Below are 15,825 nucleotides of genomic sequence, written 5' to 3'. Positions count from 1 at the left end.
AACCAACATATGAGTTAACACATGAGTACAGTGAATATTTCAGAATAGATTGATATGCATTAATAGCAGTGTGACAGAATAAGGTATTTATAGTTCAAGGCATTGTTCGACTAAAATTCCTGAATTGTTCCCAGTTTTTCCATATAGCTTTAAATTTAGGGTAATTGCAATTTTCCCAAGCTGCTATTTCTTCAAATCTGTAGATATTATCTACCTTCCCTATTCACTACTCCATGAACTCCATGAAAGGCAGCTCTTGCTTAAGCCATAATCTAGGTACTAAGAGATGAGCACTGATTAAAGAGAAGAGGTACCTCTCCTCTAGAGCATCAGGCAGAAAGGCTCAACAAAGCTAATTGAGGAGAAAGAAAGATTTTAGTTTTGCACACTTCATTGCTTCTATTAAAAATCTCTCTCCACCACTTCTGTATCAGTGGGCATAACCATCACACATGGTAAAAAGAGCCTCTTTTCACTGTAACACCAGCACATATCAGTGTTTGACTTGTCTTATCTACAAGTGATATCAAGTAAAGGAGTGTCCCAAATCCTGTTCCCATAGACCCACAAACGCCAATTTTGCTCCTGGGAGCCCAATCTGTAACCCCTGATCCTTTCATCCTGTCTGACAGCCTGGAGTAGTGGTTCCATGATTAGGACAAAGACCAGGGGGGAGAGGGGGCAGCCTTGTCTAGTGCCATTCCTAATGGGGAACGAGGAGGATAAAGTATCGGTAACTATGATGGCGGCTGAGGCATTAGTATACATCGGGAAGACGCATAAATTCCCAATTAACCCTATCAAAAGCCTTCTCAGCCTCAGTGCTCAAGAAGCCTAGGGGATGGGAGTGTTTTTTAGCGTGAAATGATACATTTAGTATTCTTGCTGTGTTGTCTCAACCTTCCCTCCCTTTTATAAACTCTGTTTAGTTCCCTGTGTATCAGAAAAGGCAGATAGGTAGACAAAATGATAGCTAACATTTTTGCTAGCAGTTTTAGGTCTAGATTTAATAAAGAGATGGGGTGGTAGTTTGCACATTGCTCTGGATCCTTTCCTTCTTTTGGTATAATTTTTATGTGTGCTCTGGTCATATCTGTAAGAGGGGATCCCTGTAATGACTGGTTACAAATGGTCAATAGGCGAGGGAGTATAGATTTGCCGAAGGAGCGGTAGTATAGGGCTGGAAGGCCATCGGGCCCTGGGTCTTTCCCTTTGGGAAGACTTTTATGGCTGCTAAGAGTTCCTCCTCAGTGAAAGGGGATTGCAGAGATTCCCTCTGGGTATTATTTAATTTAGGGAGTGCTAGAGATTCAAGAAAAGTATCAATGGGACTCTGGGCTGAGGTTAGGTCTTTCTCTGCGTCGTGGTGGAGAATGTTATATAGCTCTAGATAAACATGTTGGAATTGATGGGCTATTTCTTTCGTTGTTACTGCTATATCTCCATCTGGTTTATGGATTTTACAGATGTAGTTATGGGCTTTCCTCTGTTTAATACGGCTCATCATAAACTTAAACGCTTTACCCCCATGGGCAAAGTATTTGTATTGGGAGTGCAGATTATATTTGGCAGAGGTAGTGTTTAGGAGGTTCCTAAGCTCTGACCTAAGATCTGTCAATTTGGTTAAGTGGGAGGCAGATAGGGATTGTTTGTGGAGAAGTTCTAGTTTTTGTATCTCTTCTAATAGAGCATCTACCCGTGCTGCCCTTTCCTTCTTAAGTCTAGATCCTATGCTAATGAATTGGCCTCGTATGAAAGCTTTGTGGGCATCCCACAGCACATGGGGTGAAGTTTCTGGGAGGGAATTTAGTAGGAAGTATTCGTCAAGCAGTTTTTGTACCTGGTCCTTCTGGGTTTCAGTGGATATCAATTGTTCATTGAGCCTCCACTTAAAAGCTCGAGGAGCTCGTTGGGGTGTGGAGCTCTTCAGGAACACAGGCGAGTGGTCAGATAGATGGATAGATCCAATTTGAGTTCCTGGCACAGTTGTAAGTGTCCCTTTTGAGATGAACAAATAATCTAGCCTTTGGTAGGATCTATGTACATTGGAGAAGGTGTAGTAACGGCTGGAGTGATTTAACATCATCCAGGCATCAACCAGGTGGATGTTTTGAAGTTTTCTGCCTTTGGGTTTGAGGGCTCTCTGGGACAGAGCTGATCTTTGGGAGGATAAATCCAAAAGAGGTTCTAATGTAATATAACAATCTCCTCCTAGGACGACCACACCTTCACTAAAGGATTCTATAATGGGGAAAATAGAGTTGAACCAGGCGATTTGATTAGCATTAGTGGCATAGATGTTAATAAATGTATATATCTGATTGGTTAATTTGCCTTTCACAAGTATATATCTACCCTCGGTATCTTGGATATCGTTACAATACTGGAAAGGTGTATCTTTGCTGAATCCCACACTTACACCTCTGGAGGCTGATGAATCTGATCCACAATGGAACCATATAGGGAACCCTGAATAAGAGAGGTTCGGGTAATGGTTGAATCTAAAATGAGTTTCCTGCAAGAGGAGGACAGAACAACCCATTTTCTTCAAATGTGAAAGCATCTGGCACCTCTTGGAGGGTGAATTAAATCCCTTCAAATTGTAAGAAACTATCTTCAGATTAGCCATAATAAATTGGTTTTACTGATGGATGGTGCTCTTGTTCTATATGACATGTCTTAAATTGTAGATCTAGAATACATATACTCAGCCTCCCTAGGTGAAGCAAAGGGGTTCCACAAGAGTCCCACTGCATCGTTTCTGCAGATTCACATGTTAAGAAGCATTCACTGCAATAAAACAATATCAGAACAAAATAACAGAAAACAGGTTGTAAACCGTGAGGCCAAATTCTTGCAACTGTATATAAGCACTCCAGAATTGCCAGGTTAAAAGTCCTTTAGAGGTTCTGGATGTGTACCTACAATGTAAAATAGAAATTGAAGAAAGGCAGCACTCTGTTCTTGACGAAAATTGTTGATCATTAATATGCCCAATGCAACGTTTCAGCTTATCTCAATGGAGCCTTTGTCAAGCGACAAAGCTCCATTGAGATGTGCTGAAACGTTGCATTGGGTGTATTAAAGAGACACATTTTTTGTTCAGCAGTGATCTCATTATCCTCAAAGGCAAGACAACCATGACAGTACCTCTGTATGTATAACACAAGATGCACCATTCACAGTAGGCGATAGAACTTATTTAATCCCCCTCCCTGTACAATGACCTCTGCACAGCTCACAGAGCATGCTGAGAACATTCTCTCGCAGAAGTCAGTGAGTCTTCTACTGACCATTGTACTTATGGCCCATGTGGCTGCTGCCAAGTATATATCTTAATGTTAACAGCAGTTTAGACAATGTGGCTGTCCCCCAAAAAATAAAAACTGATTTAGCGAAAATGAGTTTTTCAGTATTTGGTCTCCACAGTGTCACCTTCTGGAAACTTTTTAAACAAGTCTAGTTACATGACAAGAGAAAAGAACCAAGTCTTATATCCACCTGCCAACAGCTTTTTCGGTAAGTTCTACCCCTCGCTAGTTTGAAGTCTGATTCTGGCTGGTTTACTGAAATGCCTTGGGTGCAGTTTAGAGAGGTACTGTCCTTAACACCCCAAAACAGCTCTCTGTCAATGGTTATATGACTTGGCTATTTGCCTTTGTCATGTTCCAAGCTTTTTAAAGGGAATCCGTTGCCACTTTTGTGCTGCTCTAACGAGTCCTAACAGCTCCAGCACATGGTTATCAGTTCTCCTGTTCTCCTAAACCCTGTTGCTGTTTCTCTTTTATGGCAATAAGCCACACGTAGTCAGGGAAAGTCAGAAGCTCATGAATATATAATGACTTATTGGCTTGTACTATGTATTGAACAGCTCTAGCAATGGAGCTGTTCAACCCAAGAAAGTGACCCAGCATTTTGCTAAGGGGATCTGTGACTAATTCGTACTGCCCTTAGTTAGGACAGTATAGAATTGGTGACTGATTGCCTTTAAAAAGGCATCTCACTAAGCCAGCCTGACTCCTAATACTTGCTTATCCAATTTCTTTTGTAGTGTTCCAAGGCTTGTTAGAAAGTCCGAGCCACTTACAGAAGGTGAACTAGCCAATGGTCCATCCGGACCTATCTACGTCTTTAGTCATGTGCTGTTGTGTTTCTATAAAATATCACTTTTATTTATCATTCCCTTTAAAAACACTCATACGTTAGTGCTAATCTGTCTGTTTGATTAGCACTATCAGTGGCCTGGCTCGCTCCCTCTTTGGCTCTATATACCAATGTTGGTGTTACTTCACAGCAGGTGAATTGTATCAATGTCAACTACAGCCTAGTGTCACGGCTTGCAGTTCTCTTATTTCTATTTCTATATTGGCGTTAATTCACTCCTAATATGGAGCACCCTCACCGCCACTGAGCCTAAAAACACAAACACTTATACACCCTGCATCCCTATATCCCTAATATAGTTAACGTCGACATGTGCTGTGAGGTCACCTTAAACTGTAGTTGTTGACTTACAAAAGGTGGCACTAGTTCTCTGAGAGAGACCTCTTTGCATATTATTTCCCCATGGAGTATTTCCACCATACGCACCTCATCTCCACAAGGGAAGCCAATACCTGCCCTGAGCTACTGTCTGCTTTTAATTAATTAAAAAAAAAATATCTTCCCTGTAATACGCCAACGTATTACCATTGGCATAATTTTTGTTTTCCTCTCTGAATTATCGACATTAGGCAGTAGCAATTTTAAATATTAATTTGGCCAGAATATTCTATTCGTTCACACTTTTTTTTTTTTCCCTTTTAAACTAAATTATAAGCATATGGCAGCTTTTTCACAAAATGTGTTCGCTGACAGCTGAAAACATTGATGCTGATGATCATATACAATTTCAAAACTGATTTAAGACATTAAAATAAATAACACTATAGCACACAATGCGACAGCTATGCAGCATATAAATCAATTTCCATAGTCCTCTGCTCGTGCATGATAAGGTCTGTGTAGTGTGGCATATTAAGTATATGAGGATGGGAATATTGCCATTCATTGGGGATGTTTACTTTTTTAATATGCCAGAATGGCATTTTACTTGTTTAGTTATGGAAATCACTTTTGTTCATCATGCATTAAATTATATCCTGTTTTCTAAAAATTGCATTAGACAGCCCTATAAGTAAACATGCATATTTCCCTAAACGTTTCTACTATATGAGACCTTGCAGAATCCCTGGATTAGCATATGGCACAGTCAATGCTGTATCTAGGTTATGATGAGAAATATGTTCAATAAAGCGACAAAATGTAATGTTTAGTGTTTGGTCCCAGTTATTGTCAGTGTTATAGTCCTATCTGGTCGGGTCTCCATTTAGTTTATGTTGATCGTTCCTGGTAGTTCTCCATGTAAACCTGACTCTATTCCCCTGTGTTCTCTATGGAAGGAATTAAAAAGGACCCATCAACTCTCCCAAGTGTTTGTTTTAGTAAATATTTGTATTCCCAATGAAACAATTGTGTGGCACTTCTTATAACAAATGAGTCTTGTGATAAAAAATATTAACATTTATAAAAAAATTTTTTTTATCCCTGCAGCCCCATCGTTTTTTGGAGCCATGGGGGACCCGGCAAGCAACACCCCCTCTCAATGTCAGAAAGTGATAGCATATCCTAACTGTATGCTTTGTGTTCTGTGATGTAAAAACCACCATGACCTTGCCAGAGGGGGAAAAAAGTGTTTACTCTTTTAGCTAGTACATATTAATACCCTCACTGAGTTCTGTGGATAAAAAGAGTCCTTCTGTTTGAACACATTTTTGTTTGGGAGATTTAACTGGAATTATTTTGGCATTGCGCCCCTAAATAAGGTATTCCAGTACTCTGATAAACACTGATTGCCTGCTTTCATATGTTTTTATTGTCCTTTATATTTCTTCAATTTATAAATTTGGGTAATGTGAAATCTACACTATCAGATTATCTATTATGTATCTATTATGTTTTTCTGTATGTAATTGTTTATCTTTTTTTTTTTAGACACAGCAACTTCATGATACGGAAGAAGTCTGTTATGAGAATGTTCTTAAAGAAATCAGGGCTGGTCGACAGGTATGATCAGCAATTTACACAGTGTTTTCTTAGAGAAGCACTCTAGGTTTAAGTGTTTATTTTTTTTTTTTTTTATATACATATAATGCTAACTCTCCACCAGTATTCTAGCAGTGTAATTTGTTACACCCATAGGCTACTTTCACATTGTTTTTGCTGGATACGTCATGGATCAGCAAATATGCTTCTGTTAGGATGTTTACAGGCTCCTTTGTTTAGATGAACACACTGCCGGGCAGAAGGTTCCACCCAGCCGTGTGTTCGGTGATGTCACCGGCTCTGATGGGTGTGCTTTAGCGCTGCTCTGACCGTTTTACTGGCTAGGGCGGCGCTAAAGCCCACCCATCAGTGCCGCTGACGTCACAGGGCTTTGTGGCAGCCCCATGGAGAGCCCGGTACGTCACCGGAACTCTTCAAAATGCCTTTGGCTTGAGCGATTTAGCGCAGGGCAAAGGAGAACATCGGAGCATGAACTGCTCCGATGCTCAAGTCAGCGGGGCTGCCGGGGTGAAAATCGAGGTGTGTCCGGGTTCAGCTCTGAACCCGAACCCCCTTAAATGTATACATTGATTAGCTGCAGTTATATAAAACGCTTGACTCACACTGCCTGTCTATGCAATCTGTGTAGTTCTATGGGATGTAGCTTCACACCTGTCTCCCTGCCTCCTGCAGGTAACAGCTGACAGGTGAGAGAGATGGCAGGGCAGAGAGGGGAGGTGAACTCAAGCTGTGTTACATAGAAAAACATGGAGATCCTGCAGTGTGAGGGGATGGCAGCTGAGTCACTTATCTGTCAAGGCTGCACGTCAGAGGATTGAGTTTAGTGTGGGAAGACTCAAGCCAGGCATGATGAGAAATGTAGGATTCATTAGGAAAACCATGTATAAGCGGAAGAAGATGCCAGACAACCCACAAACTTCACACAAAGTAAAACAGGTATACACAAGAGCTTCTATTTAACAATGTCCTATCCTGCACTATATAGGTAAAGAAAATAAATGCTGGAGTTCTTCTTTAATCCAGAACAAATTGTGTAGAGAACACTGTGTATATAGGGTTTTACCTATATACATTTTCAGCAAAGTGTTTGAGGGAACCTGTCAGCAGCTTAATGCACCCAAAGCACAGAAGAAACATAGGGGCAGATTTCCTAAGCCTGTTTCATAATTCAGTCAAAATTTTGTAAGATGTACAAAATTTATTAAGAGTCAGATCTTGGGCTGTCTTTGCGACAAAATCACGTCCGCTATGGGCTGCCATAGATTTCAGCTATAGGTTCAAACAATTTTCTAGCGTAAATAATGATAAATATGTCTGGCCGAAGCTCTGCCCACTTTTGTAAAAGTGGCATGAGTGGCAGAAAATCCCCAAAAGTTGAGCAGGAAGCTGGTGTACAGCATTGATAAATTTAGAAAAGACTGGCCAGTCTTGATAAATCTCAAACCATATCTTTTATGGCCGAGTAATGAGTCTATCACCTAACATTCCTTAAAATATCCAGGCCTAGTAAAACACTTCAAGTCTCAGAGAATTTGGTTTATTGAAGGCGCCTAACTTTTCCTGGACTTTGTCTCACCCAGTTAAAAGCAGGGCGAGACATACACTCCCTCGAGCATTTTCCCAGCTGCAGGCTAAAAATAAGCTGAGAAGTTATTTTATGTTACACATCAGGATACTCGCCTAAAGCCAACTGTGGTCATTGAAACTACTTTCAAACTGGTCACATGTAGATAATATTTGTAGAGATACAAATATATCTGTATTGAAATATTCCAACGCTTTTCAGACTCTGATTACGTATAATTGTTAATTGCTAATATATATAGAACTTGAGGCCTCCTTTAGGCCTTATTCACACATACGTGGACCACGGTTCATGAAAACCCATCCTGCTGAGTGCACGAGCGCATGGCATCATTGGTTGCTATGACACTGTGCGCTTCGTGCCACCGCCTCTCTACAGTAATACATTCGTCTGATCTATAAGAGTTTATTACTGTGCAGTGGTGGCAGCACGAAGAGCACGATGTCATAGCAACCAATTTTGCCGTGCACTTAGCTGGACGGGTTTTCACGGACCGTGGTCCATGTATGTGTGAATGAGGCCTTAAATGGGTTTTCCGGTCGGGTGTCGGACCCTCACCAATCTGATATTGATGACCTATCCTGAGGATAGGTCGTCGATATTAAAATCCCGGAAAGCCCCTTTAAGATCTGTGCGCACAATTCCTCAATAAGAAACACAGAAAATTACAGCTGTTGGAGAGTTACAGGGCACAAATCTCTGCTCACCAAAAAGAAAACAAAGGTTTTTCTTGCATTTTCCAAAAAACATTTAGTGGACTGCAAAGACTATTGGGATAATCTTCTGTGAACTAGTTAAAGGTGAAACCTTTTGGAAGATATAGGTTTCGACACATCTGGCATAAAGCTTTTGCTGCATTCCACTATACATTCTAACATGCAAATATGGTGGTGGTCTGGGGCTGCTTTGCTTCTACAGGACTTGGACAACTTGATGGAACCATGAATTCTGCTTTCTATCAGAAAAATCTTGAAGTTGATTGTCCATCTATCAATTTATGACCTAAAGTTCAAGCATAGTTTGGTTATGCAGCAGTACAATGTTCCTAAGCACACAAGCAAGTCCACCTCTGAGTGCTCAAATGAAACAAAATTTGAGCCATTAACATTCTTTGAAAACCAACCAATGTACTAGAACTACAACAATTTTACAAAGAGGAGTGGGCCAAACCTCCACCACATTGATGTAACAGTGGGGTAACTGGTTTCAGGGTGTCCAGATCCTATAACATTTTAAGGTGCACCTCAGATACACAACTGCTAGCTGTACTCATAGATCCCTGTTCTTCTTCTGGGCTCCACGCAGTACTGACCAGGGAGTGGTGAGTGCAGGACGAGTGTGCCGTTATTTTTTTTTTTTTATGTCTGATGAGGATTGGGTCTGATCTAAGGTCTGATACAGATTTGGGGTTTGATTGGGGTGGTCTGATCTGAGGTCTGAAAAAGATTGTTGGTCTGATGAAGAAAAAGGTGGTCTGATCTGAGGTCTGGTCTGATTTTTATTTTATTTTTTATAAATTATAATTTTCCCTCCTCTAAAACCTACGTCTTATGGACAGGGTGAAAAATACATATTTTTTTGTGCCTTTTATTTTTTGGACAAGGAAGAATGGATGCCTCCAACCCATTAGACTAGAATAGAAGTATGATAGCTCACCCATTGATTAGCTATCAGTTTTCTGGCACAATATAAAGTTTCATCCAAGAGGGTATATTCAAGTCAGGATAAGCCAAGTAGGCACAGTTTAATGCATAGGCTTTGTATGATGTTCTTTCTATCAGTACTGCTGTATTACGGTACTGTATTGTAGTACATTAGTAGCTATAGCATGTAGCAGTGTATGGAGGCCAAATTCTAGTCACAATTCATAATGAATAAAAATGTTACTATTAAGTGGAAATGTAGTCGGAAAAGAGTGGTGTAATATGAGCTTTGCATAGCCAGGGAAGTGCAGATAAGAACAGCGGGTATCTCTCTTGATTTATTCTGTACATGGAGTACTTAGTAAAGCATTATTTTAAAGGCAGGACAGGGCCATGGCTGGAAGTTAATTTAAGTGCCAAGTTCTTTAGTGGAGCATAAAAATTAACTGAATGCGACTGCTGCTTTGCATTGAATTTTATATTGTAAAAGGCCTATTACAGAGGTCACTGGCAGCAGTTCACTTTTATTGTTTTAAATATTTGGAATGCATATATCTCCTATGTAGTAGGTTAGGAACAGCATCTCGTGAAAGTATAGAAATAATGCAACATTCATATACACATTTTCAATTCTGTCCCACTGGGACAAGTGACAGTAATGGTATTATGTACATGTGATATACTACATTGCATAAAATAAACCATATGGGACCAAGAAAGTGGCTTCACACCTCTTTTATTGGCAGCTGAGTGAAATGGAAGAGGTTATTTTTCATTCTTCCCATGACTGCACTTATTGGGTCTTGGCATAGATTTATACGCTACTGGAATTTTGAACCAATAAAGTGTATGGTATTAAGTAGATAAAGCCATAAAACTTGTCATGTCACACTGTCAATTACGAGAATTTGAAATATAGGTGATGAAAATGAAAACCTATCGTGCATAAGATCTCAAAGAAAGGAAAACATATCACTAATGTGTGTCCGTAGTATGTGTGTCCAGATCACCGGGAGCCCTCCTCCAGTACCTCTGGAGTTCCTTCAAAAGGCAGCGCATAGTAAATATGGGCAAAGAATTGGAATAAGACATCCGTTTATTGTAAATCCGTAACAACATGGCCAATGTTGTTCCATATTGATGTCCTTTTTTTTTTTTTTTTTTTTTTTTTTAAATGTGAGATACCGGATGGTTGAAACCCCCCAGCGGCAGCAGGTATTGCCTGGAAGAGCAGGTGGTTAGACACCAGTTTTTCAGGGGCTGTGCAGAGCAGGTGATTCAAATGACTAGCCATGCCTAGTTAATCGGAAGCTGTTCTTGGTCTTACTCCCTGCAAGCTTAAAGTGGTTATCCAACCCCAAAAAATCCCCCCCCCCCCCCCCCAAATGTCCAGGCCCTTCACACAGATTGTACTTAACTCACTCCCTAGCACAAGCGTCGCTTTTGCTGCCGTGTCGATCAAATTATCTGGCAACAGGAACGAGCCTCCCTAGCGTCACCCGCGATGCTGGTTAGCTGTCACTGAATGACACCGCCTATATGACTCTGAAGCATAAAAGATCAGAGGTTTAAATGACTATGCTAAATCTTTTCCGATAAAACTATCAATCGGTTTGCTTAGCTCCTACTGCTCTGTAGCATGCTGCCTGTAGATTGCACTGCCTTTGTGTAGGGGCGGCTAGAAATGTGACAGGCATAAACAGTTTGGTCACAAATGCCAAAAAGGGCTCATGCGCACAAACGTGTTTCAGTGGGGACAGAAAAGATGCAGACAGCTCACTGCGTGCTCTCCACATCCATATGTCCGTTCAGTGGCCTCACAAAAATATAGAACATGTCCTATTCTTGTGCGCATCATGGACAAGGATAGGACTATTCTGTTCCGCAAAATGCAGACTGCACACAGCTGGTATCCGTGTTTTGTGGACTGGAGAAAAAGCAGACAACATTGGTGTATGAGCCCCTCAGTCTAGGTTTACTCATGGTTTGTTTTCTACAGTTTTTAATATGGGCTCTGTACCAAAAACGTTTAAAAGTACAACTTACTGTATATATGCAGTACAATGTGTATATATTGGGTTTAGAAAATGGAAAAAAGGGAAAATCCACAGCATAGTTTGTTCTGTAATGGATCTTATCTACTTATTGGTAATTGTGCCAGATTTGCTGCAAAATTGGCTCTATGTGCAAATTTTGAAATTTATTATGGATATTTAAAAAACACAAGAGGGAATTTATCATGAGGTGAATATTTGAAGTCAGTTTTGCTTGGTTGTTTAATAAATTTGTCGTAAGAATACGTCTGTCTAGAAAAGCTACTCCAGTTTTCCTACTCCATCCGCCTACTGGAGTGAGATTGGGATAAATCTGAAGTGAAACTTCTTAACATAATTAAGGCTACTTTCACACTTGTGTTCGGGGCTCCGCTTGTAAGTTCCGTTTAAAGGCTCTGACAAGTGGCCCCGAATGGATCCGTCCAGCCCTAATGCATTCTGAGTGGATGCGGATCCGCTCAGAATGCATCAGTCTGGCACAGTCTGTCCTCCGCTCCGCTTAGCAGGCGGACACCTGAACGCTGCTTGCAGCATTTGGGTGTCCGCCTGGCCGTGCGGAGGCAAACTGATCCGTCCAGACTTACAATGTAAGTCAATGGGGACGGATCCGTTTGAATTTTACACTATATGGCTCAATTTTCAAACGGATCCGTCCCCCATTGACTTTCAATGTAAAGTCTGGACGGATCCGTTCTGAAGCTACTTTCACACTTAGAATCTTTTCTACAATATAATGCAGACGGATCCGTTCTGAACGGATCCCATCGTCTGCATTATATGAGCGGATCCGCTCTGAACGCAAGTGTGAAAGTAGCCTAACCATACCCACTTTTCCACCCACATTACAAAACTGGAGTGAGTGGTGCAAAAATGCAAAAACTTGCAAAAGATTTGTACAGGTGAACCCAAAAAGTTATAAAAGCCTCATCAAGCCAGAATTCTAAAGTTGTGAGAAATCAGGGCCAAAGTCCACAGAGTGTGGATTCAGTCGGATAGTGCTAAGTAAACTATCACAGGGCTGCCATTTTGACTTTTTCTGAAACCATTGCTGTTCACATTGAAAAGTGACTTATGGGAGGGATATGGATTTTATTTTAGTATGCAGCCTAAGGGTGCGTTCACACAAACGTGTGACAGCTGTGCCCGTTTTGTGGACCGTGCTTCCGGGTCCGTGCCTCTACGTAGCAATAGGATATGTTTTGCTACATCTTGCAGATAGCGGACCCAGTGAACATAAATGGTTGCACACGGCCGGTGACCATGTTTTGCGGATTTTGTAATCCTGCTGTTTATACACTGGCCACTACAACTAATAATAATTTACTGTACTGTGCATTCAATTTTCAGTAGCTATATCATTATCACCACAGGCAGAATTACAATGTCAAGTAACACCTCTATATAGATAACACTGGATCCATCATTCACCATTGGAGATATCCCAGCTTGTCAGCTCCCTTATGACCTTTGCATGGGTTACAGAGCATGCCTAGAAAACGCTCCCATTTTTACATTAAGATAGACATTGAAAAGTTTAAAAAATCAACAAAACTTCAACAACAAAAAAATATTGAAAATTTTTTGGGCGATTTAAAAAATTCCCTTTAAACTTAAAAGCTGCGTGGCCTTTTTATTGTTACAATACCTATGAAACTTGTTTATTTAGCTTTGGTTTTGGCTCCATACTTAGGCTACTTTCACTCTCACTTTTGGTATGGATCCGTTTAGATAATACAACCACATGCATCTCTTCAGAACGGATCCATTTGTATTATCTTTAACATGGCCAAGACAGATCCGTCTTGAACACCATTGAAAGTCAATGGGGGACGGATCCTTTTTCTTTTGTGCCAGATTGTGTCAGTGAAAACGGATCCGTCTCCATTGACTTACATTGTGTCAGAACGGATCCGTTTGGCTAAGTTTCGTCAGACAGACCCCAAAACGCCACAAGCAGCGTTTTGGTGTCCACCTCCTAAGCGAAATGGAGATAGAACGGAGCCAAACTGATGCATTCTGAGCAGATCCTTATCTATTCAGAATGCATTAAGGGCAAAACTGATCCGTTTTGCACTGCTTGTGAGAGCCCTTAACAAATCTCACAAACGGAAACCAAAACGCCAGTGTGAAAGTAGCCTTAGTGTCCATTCACTCGTCCGCAAAATGGGTCCACATCCATTCTGCAATTTTGCGGAACGGGTGCAGACCCATTCATTTTCAATAGGGCCGGAATGTGCTGAATGGATCCACATCCGCATTTACAGATCCACGCTTCCGCAAAAAAAAAATAGAACATGTCCTATTCTTCAAAGAAACAAATGTGGGGGGTTCAGTCAGCACAGCCCTGTATGCAGGTGTACATTGCTATGGCGAAATACAGATACAAACGCAAAAACACAAATGCAATCGCACTCTGCAACCAGCACTCTGCCCTGCCTCTATGCTGGATGTTGAATGAATCATTAGTGTACATTTTGGCCAAAGCGTAATAAGCAACTCACCACGTCAAGGTCGCCTTCATGAGTGGTCCCTAACACTAGTTCCTACCTGTTATGGGCCATGACAGCCACACAAAGTCCAGGGAGTGCAGGTACAGCATGCACGCCAAGCACACTCTGCTTTTAACCCCGTCCGGTGCCATTACAGCTTTCATCGGATCCAGGGATGCAAGTACCAACATGCATGCTGAGCCCACTATTTACTTCTCCTGGAGCCAAATGGCTACTGGTAGGTGCTATATAAGCAGACTCAGTTTTATACTGACTTTAAAACCAGCCTCCAGGGCAGACTAACTGGTCAGGTGTGCATGACTGCTTGGAGATCGCCACGCCTCCAATATATACTACAAAGAAAAAAATGTGGGGGGTTCAGTCAGCACAGCCCTGTATGCAGGTGCACATTGCTATGGCGAAATACACATATAAACGCAAAAACACGAATGCAATCGCACTCTGCAACCAGCACTCTGCCCCGCAATTGCGGACAAGATTAGGCATTTTCTATTATAGTGCCGGCGATGTGCGGTCCTCAAATTGCGGAATGCTCATTGCTGGTGTTTTGCGGATCCACACAGACGTGTGAATGGACCCTTAAAGTTGGGTGTGCAGTTTTGATGTATTATTATTCCCATTGCTACTATTCTGTTGGGCTTCTGTCCTTACCCATTCAGTTTTAATCCCCTACGGGTGGGATTGTTATACAATAGAGCATGCAATTAATGCTTACATGATTTTTTTTTTAAGCCTTTTGTCTTTTCCAGTGTATGGCAGTCCCCTGCTGCTGATTTATAGCTAGGATCATCTTTTGTGTACTGTTCATTTTCTTGCTGTTGCTGCTCATTATGTACCTGTTTCATCAGACACTATCAATGTGTCTATTTCTTTATATACAGACATATCACAGCACTGAGATCCCGTATATGTTCCCCTTTGAACATCTTATTGTGCTTTTATGTAGTTACGTTCGCAGTGCAGTTCTGACTCGAGATGCCAAGTCACGCTGCAACTCCGTTTAAAATACTACCGGCTACTGCAGTAACATTTCCCACTATCTCCTGCTGACTCAGTGTCTGCAGAGAGATTCTTTAGAAATTTGTATTTGGGGGAAGTATTGTCTTTCAAACATTGTTGTGTATTTATTTTACTTTTATTGCTCCTGTTGTGGGCTGTGGTCACATGACCATGTCCATGCAGCTCTTTCTTATTTCCTGTGATCTTATGTCAATGGGCATGTGAAAGTAGCAACACAGATACTTATATGGGAATAGAGGACATATAAAAGTGCATCATGGGTTTGGTTGGATACAGCAACAGGAAGTCCTACATACAGGATGACAATCAGATTTATTTACATGGTGAACATTGGTGAGGAGGCCACATTGGGGAAGATTTACATAAAGTAAGCAACTACATAAGCATATCTGTTAAAAGCCATAGTAATCCTGGAAAACGCTGTTATGACATGTATTTACAAAGTTACAGATCTAGCACATAGCTAAGATCTCATTGGGATGTTGTAGTCTTTAGGACTTTTTTTTGTCCAATATTTTTGTCAAAATCTGTGACTAACTGGATGGAATTTCTGCCACTAATCAGGAACTTGTGTTTCTATACTCGCCCCTATTACCCCCCGCTGTGCGCCCACAGACCAGTCATGTAATGCATAGAGGCTTATCCTGGAATCCTTTTTATTGTATGCGCACGCTCATGAGTGATCTTAATGCATTACGCTACTGGTTTGTGGGCACACAGCAGGGAACTGGGGTGAGTATAGAAATTCATATTACTGATCAAGTTAGTGCCAGCAGTCATGTTCATGTAGTACTATAGTTAGTGGAGTTGGTCAGAAGTCACACATTCCCTTATAGGAGTTGTCCGAGTTTTGAAAATAAAATATATATACAGCGCTGTAAATCTGATGGGCAGCAATATATATCTAA

At 41.1% G+C, this 15,825-nt stretch overlaps 1 protein-coding gene across 1 annotated transcript in view; it reads left to right on the top strand.

Moving 5' to 3' along the window:
- ASCC3 (activating signal cointegrator 1 complex subunit 3) overlaps window positions 1-15,825 on the top strand; it is a 670,136-nt gene that overhangs the window by 284,082 nt on the left and 370,229 nt on the right. The window contains exon 13 of the mRNA XM_044289192.1: window positions 6,034-6,105. Coding sequence (XP_044145127.1) covers window positions 6,034-6,105 — 72 coding nt within the window. The remainder of the gene's footprint in view (window positions 1-6,033; window positions 6,106-15,825) is intronic.

The sequence above is a fragment of the Bufo gargarizans genome, chromosome 4 (genome assembly GCF_014858855.1).
Source record: "Bufo gargarizans isolate SCDJY-AF-19 chromosome 4, ASM1485885v1, whole genome shotgun sequence".
Classification (NCBI taxonomy): domain Eukaryota; kingdom Metazoa; phylum Chordata; class Amphibia; order Anura; family Bufonidae; genus Bufo; species Bufo gargarizans.
The sequence above is the reverse complement of the archived record's forward strand: the minus strand, read 5'-3'. Positions and strand labels throughout refer to the sequence as shown.